At 43.2% G+C, this 15,125-nt stretch overlaps 1 protein-coding gene across 1 annotated transcript in view; it reads right to left on the reverse strand.

The window, feature by feature from the left end:
- Positions 1–358: 358 nt before the first annotated feature.
- nxph1 (neurexophilin 1) overlaps positions 359–15,125 on the reverse strand; it is a 54,037-nt gene continuing 39,270 nt past the window's right edge. The window contains exon 2 of the mRNA XM_069681379.1: positions 359–2,286. Coding sequence (XP_069537480.1) covers positions 1,531–2,286 — 756 coding nt within the window. The 3' untranslated portion in view covers positions 359–1,530. The remainder of the gene's footprint in view (positions 2,287–15,125) is intronic.

Genomic DNA, 15,125 nt, shown 5'->3' on the forward strand with positions numbered 1-15,125 from the left:
GCGAAGGCTCGCGCCGTCTGACGGACCAGAACCGCGGCGCAGACGGAACGCGCCGGACACGGATCGTATGGGATCCAGGCGCAATCCAATTGAACCAGAGTTCTACTATGAATGTTGAGAAATGGTTGCAGTTGAGTCACTAAGACTTTCTTTGGTTAAGAAACGACCTAAGATTATCCAGTGATGCTAGAGAGGGATCCACAGTGTTACTTGACCAAACTGCTGTTGATGAGTTGGGGGCGAGAACATGCTGCATATGTAACAGTACTTCAACAAATTATAATTTTTCCCAGTAAGACTGACAGGAAGAACTCACACAAACCAACATTCAATTGATAAAATTTACTGTCTTCTTTAATTCATTTGTACATCTCCAAACCCCACCCGGCCCACCCCCCAATAAAGAAACTTCCAAGGAATACTTTAATATATTTAGTCAGTTTTACAGCTTCTGTACAGGATTGCTGTTTTCATGAAATTCACAACTAGGGCAGCAACATCATTTTCTTTGTTAGAGGAACCAAGAACGAGCATAAATGGAGTGAACGAGAGGGGAACACACAGCTCATGGGGGGGCATGTACAGAAGCAGCGCAGTTTGGGTAAACTATTTACAATACAAACCATTCATACAAATTAGGCTCTAAGATATAGAATTCAATACATTACATTTGATATATTAAGTGACAATGAGCAAGCCCCATCCCCCACAAACCACCAACTGATCAATCAGTCAGGCGATCAGACATTCAATCAGCCGAGAATGAACCAATCACCAGACGAACTCGACAACTAGCTGCAGTAGCAGGAACACTCTGACGACAGCTGAAGATCGACAGTGCGTCGACACACGAGAGGAAGAAGCCCACTCAGCTTCAGCTCATTTACCCCTCTCAGGTACGACCGCCTCACGTCTCTCAGAGCATCACACTGGAGTCTTCACTGTCCTCTTCAGCTGCCTTGCAGGTTGGGTAGAAATATCTGAGGATTAAATTTTTTTATTCTTTTTTAAATGACTTGATTTTATTTTCCAGTTATGCAGGATAAACTGCAGAGCGTTAATAGCACAGCAGGGGCAAACAGTCCATGTGTTGTTGTCCAGAGAGAGAATGCATTATCGCTTCAAGAGGAAAACAAAGTCATCAACACGAGGTGGAAAAAAAGTTTGAACTCAACAAAAAGCAAACAACAAAAAGGGCAAAGTTAAATATTGATAACAGTCCCAGAAGTACTAATAAGCCCCTGCTATCTACGCGTGGCTCAACAGGGACCAAACAGAATTAAGGAACACATTTCTAACTGATAATAATCACATTTAAAAACATAATGTAGTCCTAAAAACCACCTCGACACTTAAACATAAACGCCGTCTCTGCAAAACTCAGAAGATTAAATTGGGAAAAGGAGTTGACACTCTGGTATGGACATGTTCAGGGATATTACGGCTAACATACACATTTCTCTGGTGTGGGTAGAAGCCCCAGTCTGTGCTTCAATCGTCCACCTTTCTGTATGTGAGTGTGTGGGAACGTCAGCCGGAGGGGAAGTAGGGAGTGTCACTGTGGTAGTTGTAGTCCGGGCACACTTTCTGCACCAGTTTGTAGTCGGTGCTGTAGAAGGAAATGAAGATGCAGATGACTTTGAAAGGTTTGGAGCAGAGCCAGGAGACGTGGCTCTGGGTCTGCTCCTGGTAGCAGGTCTTGGACGGGTCAAAGTTGCAGAGCGTGTTCTTGGCGCCCTTCTCGACCTTCTCGTACTCGATGCGGCAGTTGAAGGACTTTGAGTCCTTGGCGTCGATGACTGACTGCTGCGCGGCCACGTCAAACTCGACTATCTTGGTTGGTGGGACCAAGCTGACGGACACGTTGCCTTGGCCTGTGGAGTTGTGGCGGAAGTAGACACTGAAGGTGCCGTTGCCGTGGTCCACGATCTTCCCGGTGATCAGCAGGTTGAGTTTGACCGTCTTGATGTTCGAGTGGAAGTCCCCCCAGCCGAACATCTTCTTGAACTTCCCCGTCTTGACCATCGGCCGCCGTTTGGCCCGCGGCCGCGAGTCCTGCAAGTCTGTGGAGTTCCTCAGCCAGTCCCACAGGTCCTGCTCAGAGTAGGGCTCTGGAGTGTCATAGCGAAGGTCCAAGGCTGTGCTGTTCTCTTTGCCTTGTAGAGTCTGTGACAGCAGCCTACTGATGGACATATCCTTACTGCTTTCTGTCCATATATGCTTTAGTGTGGATTTGGGGCTTCCTGACTTGACAATGTCCGACTTTGAGGCATGGGCACTCGTGACCTGAAGAAGAGAGAGAAGATATGTGTCAGCTGGTGTGTAATAGGTTAACATTAATAGGCAGGGCCAATTTAACCCTTTGAACTCTGCAATGGAAATGGTCCACCAACGTCTACATTGGTGTTGGCATTTTATGGTAAATGGAAAAAAGGAAACGTTGATTGTAAATAAATATTTAAGTGGATTATATCATCGCCATCGGTGACTTGCGTCAATTTTGTAATTGTTTGTTTATCGATGGCGTTGACCGCGCCCGCTGTGGGGATTGAATCTGTTAATGGTTTATATCAATCGAATCTCAAGAATCTTTCCAATGATACGACGTGTGAGTGACAACGTAAACGTATCACCGTAGCTGCTATATAAGTGTTGCAGTGACCGCCATGACGGCCCGTCCAGGGCAACAACAGGTTACAGGAGCTTTGATTGTTTCATCTGCAATAGAAATAAAGTCCCAACGTTTGGATTTTTGCTTATTGTGATGTAATTTCTTATCTTCAAAAGTTTCATATCGCTCATGTTCGCTCTGTAGGTTATGCTCGAGCTGTTATGACTTTTATTTTAGATCATTTCAAACAGGAAAGTGTAAACAAAGATGTACCGCTGCCATGTCACCACAGTTTACACTGTTTTACATCACACATGGCAACAACGACGGACATACAAGGTGACACAAGAGGGAAGCTTATTGTTGGAAAAATAATGAAGGCTCTAGCACTTTAAGTTTTCAATAGAAATCAATTTAAACAGGATTATGCAAACAACTATTTCCTGCAGGTGCCCGTCTTCATCAGATCAGATCCTTGAATTTGCTTTCGATGGCGCGTGTTTGCACTAAAGATATTTGCGCTCTTTCCTAATTTGTTCTTGAACTGCTGCACAGTTAAGTTCTCTCTTATCTGATACAAACAACAAACACCTCCATATATCAAAAAAGTCCATGACTTTGAACTTTCACAGGCTCACAGCTAACCACGCTTATGCTACCATCCTGTCCTATGCGGAAGCAAGCGTCCAACTATGGCGTCACATTCATTGAGGACAGTGACAGCAGCCCTCCCTCGAGTCCCCTCCATGTTTTTATCTACAAGACTCCAATGTCCCAATTATATTAGACATCATTGATGTTATCGTTGTTACAACAAGGCTGAAAAAACTGACTTGGCAAGACAGCTTGGATTGAGCTTAATGTCCACTTTACGTCTCATGAATCTGATTTTACTCCAACATTCAGAAATTGTCTGCAACCGTGAACTGGCTTGAAAAGGTCTTTGGTGTCGTCCCGGACTTTCATGGTTTGCTGGCTCCTGTTTAGATTCCTGGAGCCTCTACGTCCACCATGAAGTATCTCTTGTAACTAACATTTTGAGGAGGTGGTTGGAAAGGAGGTCTCGGTTAAGTGCCCTGGAAAGGCTGCACATTCTAGACTTCTGTATTGTGTGAAATGATGCGTCACGAGATATTACTTATCTATATCATTCAGGATATATTGACTTTCACATTGAAGCATGCTGCATTCCACAAAATAGACCAATCAGATGTATTCCATGGGGGACAGAGACAGTCAATCTTGGCTGTAATCTTAAATTTGGCATCATGATAGCAGGCAGCACCAAATTGGGAATTATAGTGCAGCAAGCCGAGCGACAAAGAGAACACAGCAATCAAAGTAAAACATATTGCTCCCGTCTCCTCCCTCTGTCAGATGGAGGCAGTATCCGCTGCCTCTTTCAGATAAATGCAGTGGCCGTTCAGGGAGTAAAGAACGGACTATTAACTAAAGAGTGCTCCTTGAATTGATGATTGATGAACCCAGGGGTTTTCACTATTTAGGGCCAATGAGTGAAATTAGGCTCATACAGGCCCCGGTGGAGGTATGTGACACTGATTGCCTGATTTCTACTGTAAGACGTGACAGCAGATCCGTCTTGTTGAGGTTTTTGCATTTTACGTGTTGCTACTAGAATCGATACTTGGAAAATAAGGTTTCGCAACCAATCAGTCGGCCCTTCGAATTGAATCGCCCCACAGCGAGCCTCTCGGCCCCGTGGGGAAACACCGCAAGCTTTACACATACTGTTAGAAGGAGAATATACTTGTAAAGGAAGTCACAGGCCGGGCAGCAGAATGAAAACAGAGACATGATTCTGAGGAGTCTGAGATTAAAGCTGAAAAAGAAAAGATTGTGTGGAACCACTTCTACTTTGGGCTGGAATCCTAACTGCTGTCCACAGGAAATAAAAGAAGGGATGGCATTTTCTCATTCCTTAGAAGTGTGTACATCTCCTGTCTCTTTTGGTTCCACTCTTTCCTTCATAAAATGTCCGTCGTCTGCTGCTCTGATCGTAGCCCCTGAGATCAGACCACGACGTTAGTCTAAACTAAAATAATGGTATAGAATCTGTTACAGACATTCATGTTTCCACAGAGTAATCCTGTTGACATTCGTGGTCAGGGATGGAATACCTGTGGCTATTCTCTATCACTGTTGGTACTTAGGCCTACTAAAAGTGATGTACTATAATTCATAGAAACTGTTAGCTAATTTAGATTCATCTAAGGCAATATTTGACTTCCAGAGCAACTCCGGTTACATGAGTTTCCTACGTTAAACCAACTAGTTTTCGGTCCTGAACCTAACCAAACCTTTTCACAATCACTAAAAAGAGATGCTCAACAGTTGCTAACTTGTGTGTCGGTATGAGATGCAAAGAGGGCCTTGACAAACGTTGGTATATTCGGGAGCGTTGGACATTCGTAGGATGATTGTGCATTGGTTTTAGAACGATATCAAACAAACTGTTTGCTACGTTGATTATCTCAATAATTACACACATTGGTGTCATGACAGTTGGCTCAGACATTCACGTTCCCCTTGGGAGAAATCCTACTCACTTTGGTGAGCCCCAAATTTTGGTTGACATTTTGTTCTTCCATTGAAGTATCTTAAAAACTATTGGATGGATTCCTTTGAACTTGCAGAGATGTGACCAGCAATGTAACATGGTTTCTAAAGAGTGTCTTCCTCTTTTACAAAAGGTCTAACTCGGTAGGGTTCCTTTCAGTAAGGCGGGTCTTAGATTCTGTATTTTGGTAGCATTATTCGGCACAGTTTTTCTGGTATTTGGAGGCAGTTACAGATCCAATGTAAACCTTTTGAATGGCTTGCTAACTCATTGGAGCTGTCTTGGTAATATCAACATGTTTGATATTTAGGATTTTAAATAAGGATGATCACATCTGTACTTTCAGAGCAGCAACACATATAAAGAGTGTCTAAAATCTTGTAAGATAATTATAATGATAAGATAATAATAAGATCTTCTGTACCCACAGACATCAGACTTTTTAATTCTTAAGTAAATGGTAGATGAGATGCCAGACAAATGAATTTCCCTTTGGGGATCAATAAATGTATTGTTTAAGTCGAAGTGAAATGAAAAATGTCAGTTTAATCCTTTTAGATCACATCCCCGTTAATATTGTGCATCTATTTGACAATATAGGCCAAAAAAAATACAGACAAACAATTTCTTCGTATTCTTATATCAAAATCTGATCATTTTTTCTTCCGGTAAAACTAAATTTCACGCGTGCTTACGTAAGTTAGCACCAAACAATTTCAACCAATCAATCTGCAACATTTAGCCGCAGAGCACCAAGAACGCTCTGTCAGTTAGCTAGCTACTGCGCTGTAGAGAACGTCTGTCTACGCCCACTTCTCAACGATCAAATCAAATCCCTCTAATGATATGTCCCGCCTGCACGTCCTGTTTCACTCGGAAATACGTCACGATACGGAAGCTAGATACTCTCGAAAGGCCGTTTCAGCTCGACTTTAAAAGGAAACAGAGTCACTGACAGTAAACATTCTAGCCCTGAGGCTAACGTTAGCTAACATGCTACTGTTAACAGAAAACAGGTACAATCTAAACTCCTCGCAAGTTTTTGCAGAACAAAAGAACGCTTGTGTTGACCCTGTCTTACTGCAGATCATCACTGCAGCAGGTTATAGTCAGTCTCTATTAACATCTGCTTCATCACGAGATCATGTGAGATCTTACACGATCACATCATCAGGTCGTACAAGCTTACTTAGATTTTGTAGTGTGTTAATGTTTGAGCGTAGAGATAATATGTGTGAAGTATGTATGAAACCTGATGATTATATCAGTCAGGATTTTAAAATGCCTTTGGTCTAAACACGGCCTTACTTCACGTCTCTGAATGGGCTCACAGAGCAGTTCTAAACGGCGTGAACTGTCGAGAAGAAGGTGAAAAATATGGCTTTAAAAATGTGTAAATTCCTCCTTAGACGAATCATTAGCCACCACGCTCTGGATTTCACAGCTCCAAATGAATGAATAAAGAGTTAATCTGAGACATTCAAAGGAAATGTATCATGTTCAGACCTAATTATACACTAAGTACAGACTGTTGAATAATAAACCAGTCACTCCCCGGGGAATGCGCTCTACATGAGACATGAGGAAAGAAACAAACAGACGCTCAGTGAAGCTAACAGCCCACTCAGTGGAGCTGAAGAGGGTCTCAGGGGATCTATCTTTAGCCTGAAGGGTTAAACTCAGAGAGCACTTGGCTGCGCGAGGCAGACACACTCAGCAATCATCTCCTATTCAAACAGGTGAGGTGGCCTCCTCATGCTGAAGAATACAGCAGGTCGGTGCAGGGTGAGGATTTCATTGGAATGGATTTATGATAATGTGGCTGCTTATGAAGGGGATGTGGAAAAGTCCCTTTTCTCACAGTGCATTCAATAGAATTTATTAAAAACTGAACACAAAAACAGAAGACAAAGTGCCTGAGATTCGTCTTCGTCTTATTTCCCTCATTTCTAATCCGCACGGAAACTCAGATTTACAAAAACAAGGCAGCTGTACAGCAGCATGACAAACCTGCTGAACCTGCAGAGGACTATGATATCAAATCATTTACTTTTATCCTCTTAGAATGTAGTAATGCTAATTTTACTGATGAACTTTTATGCCATAGCTGTTGAAGGGGGGTTAATTTTAACTGTTATAGTATATACAGATGTATGATTTAATTTACTCTATGGGAATAGTTTTGGAAATAGTACAGTATTTGCCTCAACATTTTTTTAACCTGCCTGTATTTTAACATGTTTTGGGGGCTAAATGGCTTAAAGAGCATGAGCCAGGTCAAAGTGCATCCTCTAAAAGTTCTTGTTGTTTCCACTGACAGGGTCAGATTGTTATTCTAACTGTCTGACAACATTACAGAAAGAATCCCTACAGAGCTGTAATTTGTAAGTCATTACATTGCTTTCTCCAACGGCAAAAGACAAAAACAGATCATTTATGTTGCAGAACAGGAGTTGCTCTTCTATCGCTGTCCTGATTGGTTATGTTTTTGTGTTTTGCCTACTGGCAGGGATTAATGGGCACCCTGCAGCCAATTCTGAAGCGTAAACATTAAGAAAATCAAATTTCTTCAATGACAGTTTATGACCCAAGTATGGCTGTGTTCCAAATCGTATACTATACAAGCAATACGTACTGATTCGGCCAACATGCAGTATGCAGTATGTAGTATACAGGTAGTATGCAGTATGCAGTATGTAGTATACAGGTAGTATGCAGTATGTAGTATGCGGTATGTAGTATGCAGTATGTAGTTTACAGTGTGCAGTATGCAGTATGTAGTATGCAGTATGCGGTATGTAGTATGTAGTATGCAGTATGTAGTATGTAGTATGCGGTATGCGGTATGTAGTATGCAGTATGTAGTATGTAGAATACAGTATGTAGTATGCAGTGTGCAGTATGTAGTATGCAGTATGTAGTATGTAGTATGCAGTATGTAGTATGTAGTATGTAGAATACAGTATATAGTTTGCAGTGTGCAGTATGTAGTATGTAGTATGCAGTATGTAGTATGCGGTATGCGGTATGTAGTATGCAGTATGTAGTATGTAGAATACAGTACGTAGTATGCAGTGTGCAGTATGTAGTATGCAGTATGTAGTATGCAGTATGTAGTATGTAGTATGTAGAATACAGTATATAGTTTGCAGTATGTAGTATGTAGAATACAGTATATAGTTTGCAGTATGCAGTATGTAGTATGTAGGATACAGTATATAGTTTGTAGTATGCAGTATGTAATATGTAGTATGCAGTATGCAGTATGTAATATGTAGTATGCAGTGTGCAGTATGTAGTATGCAGTATGCGGTATGCAGTATGTAGTATGTAGTATGTAGTATGTAGTATACAGTATGTAGTATGCAGTATGTAGTATGTAGTATGTAGAATACAGTATATAGTTTGCAGTATGCAGTATGTAGTATGTAGGATACAGTATGCAGTATGTAGTATGCAGTATGCGGTTTCAGACACAGCCTTTCACTCAGTTTTTAAGAGGCAAAGATGAAACACTTTCTCAATAATTTTTGTATTTATATTCATATTTATATTTTTCTGTTATGTGCAGAATAGTTACAACATTAGATCATCAGTGTTCTCCAGGGAACTTACATGTCTCTGTCTCTCATGATTCTGATATTGATACATTGATGCCAACGTGAGCGGCGGGTCTTCATCTCGACTCATTGCAGTAGAGCCATCGACTGCCTCTGAGCATAAAGTGTGCATTATGTGGCTGTGTATCTGTACTCATTGTTTGTCTTGTCCGGTGGGTTGGTTCTGCGCCGTGCATACAGACATGTTTATCTGAGCAGTTCTCAGGCTCAGGCATCATCCAGCATGTTTCGGGCTGAGGGCCAGTGGGTCGGCTGGATCCCGGAGCTGCCAGCTGTAGTAGGCTCACCTGAGGGAGCAGTGCATCTGGTAAACATGGCCGGCACCGCGGCCAGCACGGGCCTCGCAGATACCTGACCACTGGCCAGACAGCCAGTTGGTCGCCCTCAGGCAAGAAGACTGCTGGGCAAGACAAGCAGCACTGTCTCTGTCTGCTCCATTCAGAGCAAACGTGAATTCTTTACGAAAGTCTGCTCAGGCTGCAGAGCTATACATTTCTTGACTCTCAAAAGTTTGAAGCTGAAGTTTTCTTCCAAATGAATTCATCTTTGTAGTGAAGAGCTGAAAATTTAAAAAAGCTTAAACTGATCAAAGCTGAGAAGATCAAACGTCAAATTTAGCTCATTACTGGATCGGCTTCTTTGTTTGGGTCAAGCTCTGTAGATGCATCAGTTTACTTATCATCTGATGGACTACTCAGGGTTGTTATGGGCTGATCAATGTTTTGTGTTTCTCTTAAGGGTCTTTGTCAGGCATGAAAACATCCGGGCTCGAGCTTTGAAACAGTCCTCTGTTGCAAACAAGATGTGCAGGTTCATAGACTTCAAAGAATCAGGTTTGTTTTAGCTTGGCCACAAACCATGACATGGTTTGTTTACGACTGTTTTCAGGCCTCAGCTTTAGTCCTTTTCTGTCACCACCTTTGTTTTGGAGCAAAGAGTGACCACGTTTAGACAGAAGTGAGTACATAGGTCGCCTCGTCTCTATGCTGGTTTACAGGTCGTTGTAGAAGCGACTTGTTAAGGAGGAGAAACATGCTGCTGCTGTCTCAGATATTTGACGGAGCTATAATGAAGAGACTCATCTGGTAGCAGGTAAAGCCAGGCTAAGGTTTTAGGGTGCGCTTTACAATCCCAAAATAGGATTGCAAGCCAGAAAAACTGGGGAAATTTGAGTAATTGTTTGGCAAAACTGTGTGCACGATATATGATGCCTTAGCCTTATATCTGAATTATCACATAAACGTACGTACGTCCCCTTCTTTTAGAGTAGTCTGAGAAAGTTGGGCCCAAATGACTCAACAGTGCACTTTCAGGGTTTATTTATCCAGAAGTCAATAATGATTGGATAACTTCAACTCACATCCGTCAAACAGGCAAAATAACAACTCTTTTCTATCCTCTAATGAATTTAAGCTAACATCAGAAGCTAAGCTCATACTGGAGCGTGAGCAATGAGCACATGCAGATGACAAAGATCCAAAAGGTGAACACTTATGACGCCTGGCCTGATGGTTAACATGAAGGGCCTTAAAAGGTAACTCAGTACACATAAACTAAACTTTTGACTCTCAGTTTTTATGGCTCAGTAAAACTTATAGACGTGTTCATTTGATGGATGCTTTGTGTTGAGGAACCAAGAAAGGTGTTTTGATGAGCTGGTCTCAAACAGGCAGTTCATAGTATTTAATCAGTGCCTCATTAAGATGTCACAAGCTCAGGACTCATGTTTAACAACACAAACATAATGTAAACGGTCTCATGCTGCCCCCACCCCTACAGCTCACCTCTCCTTACTACAACACCTCCCCCTTAAAATAGGAAGGTTTTAATTCCCTTCCAGCATCTCCTGATTAAAACACGTGGTCAGGGCTTCATGCTTCATGCTTGCTGACGTATTGAGAACAAAAGCTCTCAGTTGCAAATAATTTTGGAGATGTAATGCCAGCATGACCGGGCTCTTCAGCAATGAATGGAATTAATCAAAAATGAGTTTTTATTTTCATCGTTTTATGTTCAGTGCACAAAGACAGGGTGTGTGAGGGAGCTTAAATCCTCTGCCTCTTGGTGGCTCATTCATTAACTGAACATAAAAGCTGAACGCTGGGCAGCTGCTGGTTTACAGGAACAACACCCTGCGCTGTGGGACTGAGTCGTGTTGTACTTTGTCTTTGAGGTTTCTCTCTAATACAACTCAAAACATGAGGCATTTATCTCCCTTCAAGAGAAAGTACTCTCTTAACTCGGCTGCAACGCTTGTTTTAAATACTTTTCCAATTACGACATAACAATGATGCAAGAGACCAAGCTGCTGCGTTTGGAGGGAGAGTGTGTCGCATGGCCGTGTGTCTGGGATTAACACTCTGCAGTCCTCCCTTTCTGTTATTTCTCCTTGTTATAAAACAATACATGCTCTTGTAAAATGGTCTTGATGGACAGCTCAAAAAGAAGAAGCGATGTTGCTGAAGCAGCATCTTTCAGCTCAGAGATTTTGTGAGTCAAAGGTCAGTCAGACTGAGCTCTGCGGGAAGTGTTTCACTGTGCTCCTCGCTGGATGAATAGGGAGAGAAATCTGCAGTCCTAAACTTTGGTAGCTCCCTGTAAGATAGCAGAGTCAGTGTTTTAGCTGAGGTATGTAGAAATTCAAAATGTTAATAACCTAACCATATAATACGCTTCTAACCTGAGAACAGAACAGCCTCACAATGCCTCACATTCCCCTTCACTACCCTGACTTTAGACCGCTCCCTCTGTAGAGGAGTCCTGAGTGACCTCAGGTTTCAGAGGTTCACAGAGGAACAGACATGCACACATCTTTCATCTGCTGTGCTGCAGACCAAACACTGATGCTGTTCATATTTATTCTGCCCTTTTTCTTCCTTATCAAGTGTTTGTTAACTCACAGCGCCTCTCATGGTGCTTATTTCTGTCAGTCTCTCATGGAAGGCTTTTAACTGACTTCCTCCACTGCTGCACTGGCTGTCATTAAAGAGGGGATATTATGCTGCTTTACATTTGAAGATATATATATATATATATATATATATATAACGTTACAATGCTGGATGTCCAGACTAAACGTGGGTGAAGTTTCAAATCTGTAGGTCAAAGTATGTTGAAGTAATCTCCTGCTAAAGCAGTCTCAGTCTGCTTTCAGACAGACTTCTCCAGACGTTGCACTTTGTGACGTCACAAAGTGGAGGAACCGAGACACAGCAGAACTTCCTGCCCCTGGCTCGGTTCAAGGACACGCCCACCCTGCAGCTCAGTCTGCCTCCACCACTCTGCTCGTCAAGTTCTATAAGAATGTGTTGGAAAGTTTCTTTGGCTGTGAAGGAAAGACATCAGTGTTTACTTTTCCAAAGGATGAGAGCTCCAGACATTTTACTCTCTGCCAACAACTCTGAAGCACGCCTCCTGTGGCTGTGTTACAAACACTGAGTTCTGCCCCTCAGCAGTAGGGGCGGGGTTTCTTACAGGGACAGAGCTGACTGAGTGGTTGCAGGCAGAGGCTGTATGAGGGCCTATACAGAGCACCAGTGTGAGAAACATGGAGTTGTTTTTTTTCTGTAAATTAGCAAACTAGCTACAGAGTGAATTATGACGCTTTAAATTTGCATCATACTCCCCTTTAAGTTCCTCTTTTTGTCTGACAGTGAGGAGTTTCATCAAGGGTCTGTCACATGCTCCACGGGTATCTCACCTGAGATGTGGCTGAGCGACATCAACTGTTGTTGATTATCCAATTTATAAATCAGTCTTGGACATAACTGATGATAACTTCTCCTGTCCAGCTCCATCCTCTCATCCGAATATACTAGCTTCTAGATCCATCCATCCTGCCTATCCGAGCTGTCATTGGGCAAACGGCAAGGTACTGTGGGAGGAAGCCGGAGACCCCGGAGGGAACCCATGGGGAGAATGCAAGCTCTGCCCATATCCAACCCGAGGTTTGAACCAGTGACCTTCGAGCTGTGACGCAACAGTGCTAACCACTGCACCACCGTGCAGCCCAGCTCCTGGATCAGAAACCGAAAACATGGCCACTGTCGCAAATGCTGACCTTCGCGATCAGTAGAGCACAAACCTCTGTGTCACGTCAAATGTCCACCTCTATGGTTTAAAGGGAACAGGAGCAGTCACAGGGACAAAGCAACAGAACATAGACCTGCTTTATAAAGCGGTCATGATCTCTCTCTGGCTTCCCAAAACAGGGTCTTTAATTAAACACTGTTTCCTCTGCGACAGCCTCCTGTTGGTCCAGGACGAGCCCTGATAATAAACCACATCTACACAGATCTGCACCCCGTGGTGCCCTAAACTGAGCTCTCTTTAGAGGAAATCCTGGAAGTTCTTTCATTTGTTCTTGTAATTAACTTGTCGCTTTCTGCTGAACACACAGGTGTTATTGATGTGGCTTTCTTACAGCCAACAGCTGAAGCATGGGACAATAAATCACATCACAACACTGGCTTTGCGAACCACGTTGTATACAGAGCTCTGTGGTAATTTGCAACTCAATGATTAGAGAGGAAAACGGCCTGAGAGGGCAGAATGCATCAACTCATAATGTGCACATCACATCCCAGGGTTGGGTTTCTGCAGACCGGCCGGCTTTCCTCATCTCCGCGGTTTTTACCGTCAAATTAGACAGAAGACAAAAGCTGTGAGATGATGATGATGATGAGCTCCAGATTTTCCCGCTCTTTTCAACGTTTCCAATCATCATGCTCACGCCGAGGGAGCTGCAGAGCAGGGCCGGAATGAAATGCTGGGCAGAGAATGAAGGCCTGAGCACAATGTGGCGTGTGAAAGAAGCTGCATGAAAGCTCCAGAGGATGAACAACAGAACGAGAGGAAGAGAAAGAGAGGAACGTTTGAGGGTGTTAGCTTTACAATACAGGAAGAGGAGGACTGAGGAGGATTGACCCTGAACATGCGGACAATTAACCTTCAGTCCAGCAGAGTAAAAGAGAAAACTGAGCCCTCACAGGCCGCTCACCGAGAGCTGAACACACTATAAAGGCCTGGAAGGATGTTCATCTTACGCACAGAGACACAGACACGTTTCCTGCTTCTGGGTTTACACAGTTATCATTGACTTCTCAGCATTTCACCGAAATTTGGCCCGATTCCCTCCTTCCAACAAAAGTAAGCAATGATGTCCTGATGGTTCTAAAGATGATCTCTCCAGATGTTCCTGAGCTGGTAGGGATGTTAGAGTGATTTTACTTCCCCCAATCTGCTCTGAAGAACGTCGAAGATATAAGTATAATATTTACGATCTGATATCCTGTTGTGTGGGGGGAACCCCTGAGGACAGCCGAGCACACACGATAGCCAATCAGGAAGCAGGCTAACTGAAGAGGAAAGCACGACAACCGCAGCCATGGCGACAAAAGCAAACATGAAGCATAACGTAACACGTACAGCCCGTGGTCACGCCGTTTCCATCACTTCCTGCCCGTCGTCCGCCATGTTTGTTTACTCTGAAGTCTCGTTTGACCACGAGAGATTTAGTGAGATTTCCAGCTGTGAGAGTCGGACTCTGGTTGTTGGTGGATGAACCTGTTAGTGTGTGGTGTGCTGACTGGGTCATATCATTGCTCTGCACACACTACAGGAACAAAACTGTTCACTCGATCACTATCTGTCGTCGAAGGCTCCTTCAGATGCTTCCCCCAATGTATCCCAAGATTCATTGATTGATTGGAGATGGCGGACTCTGACATTGCCGAGGTACACACTTAAAATTTCCACTCGATCGAATAGCTAGCGTTACACGTTTAAATATGCAAAAGGGCCCTTGAAACAATTATCTTTAAAATAATAGGTTTACTTACTCGACGATAGTTATGCTCGCTAGTTAGCCAGCTAGCTACCTGTTGCTAGGCGACAGGAGCTGTGTTTGGTGACGCTTGGGTAAGGGCGGGAACAGCTGGTGTCGTAAACAGGAAATCCTCTGTAGACCAGACGATCTTGTTTCAGTTGGGCTTTAACGCTCTACGCAGGCTGTGAATGACTCATCCTGTGATAACTGTAATTTCCTTTGGGATTAATAAAGTTTAATCTTGTCCTCCGTGGACCACCTCCTTCGTAGGATGCAGCCCCTGGACTGGGACACAGCTTATATCTATCTTTCTCCTACGTCGAGCCGGAGCAGTTCCTCTGAGCTAACACGTTATAGTGCACTACTTTCTGTTGTTATAAGAACAAACAGATTTGAATCCATCTTGAGTTCTTTGATGCATCTACACTACGCTTTATGGAGAGTGGATAGCTTTCTGATCAGCCGGGGACGCATGAAGTTACTCTCAAA

This window comes from Semicossyphus pulcher, unplaced genomic scaffold (assembly GCF_022749685.1).
Source record: "Semicossyphus pulcher isolate SPU_LCO1_2020_fin unplaced genomic scaffold, fSemPul1.0.p SCAF_5, whole genome shotgun sequence".
Classification (NCBI taxonomy): domain Eukaryota; kingdom Metazoa; phylum Chordata; class Actinopteri; order Labriformes; family Labridae; genus Semicossyphus; species Semicossyphus pulcher.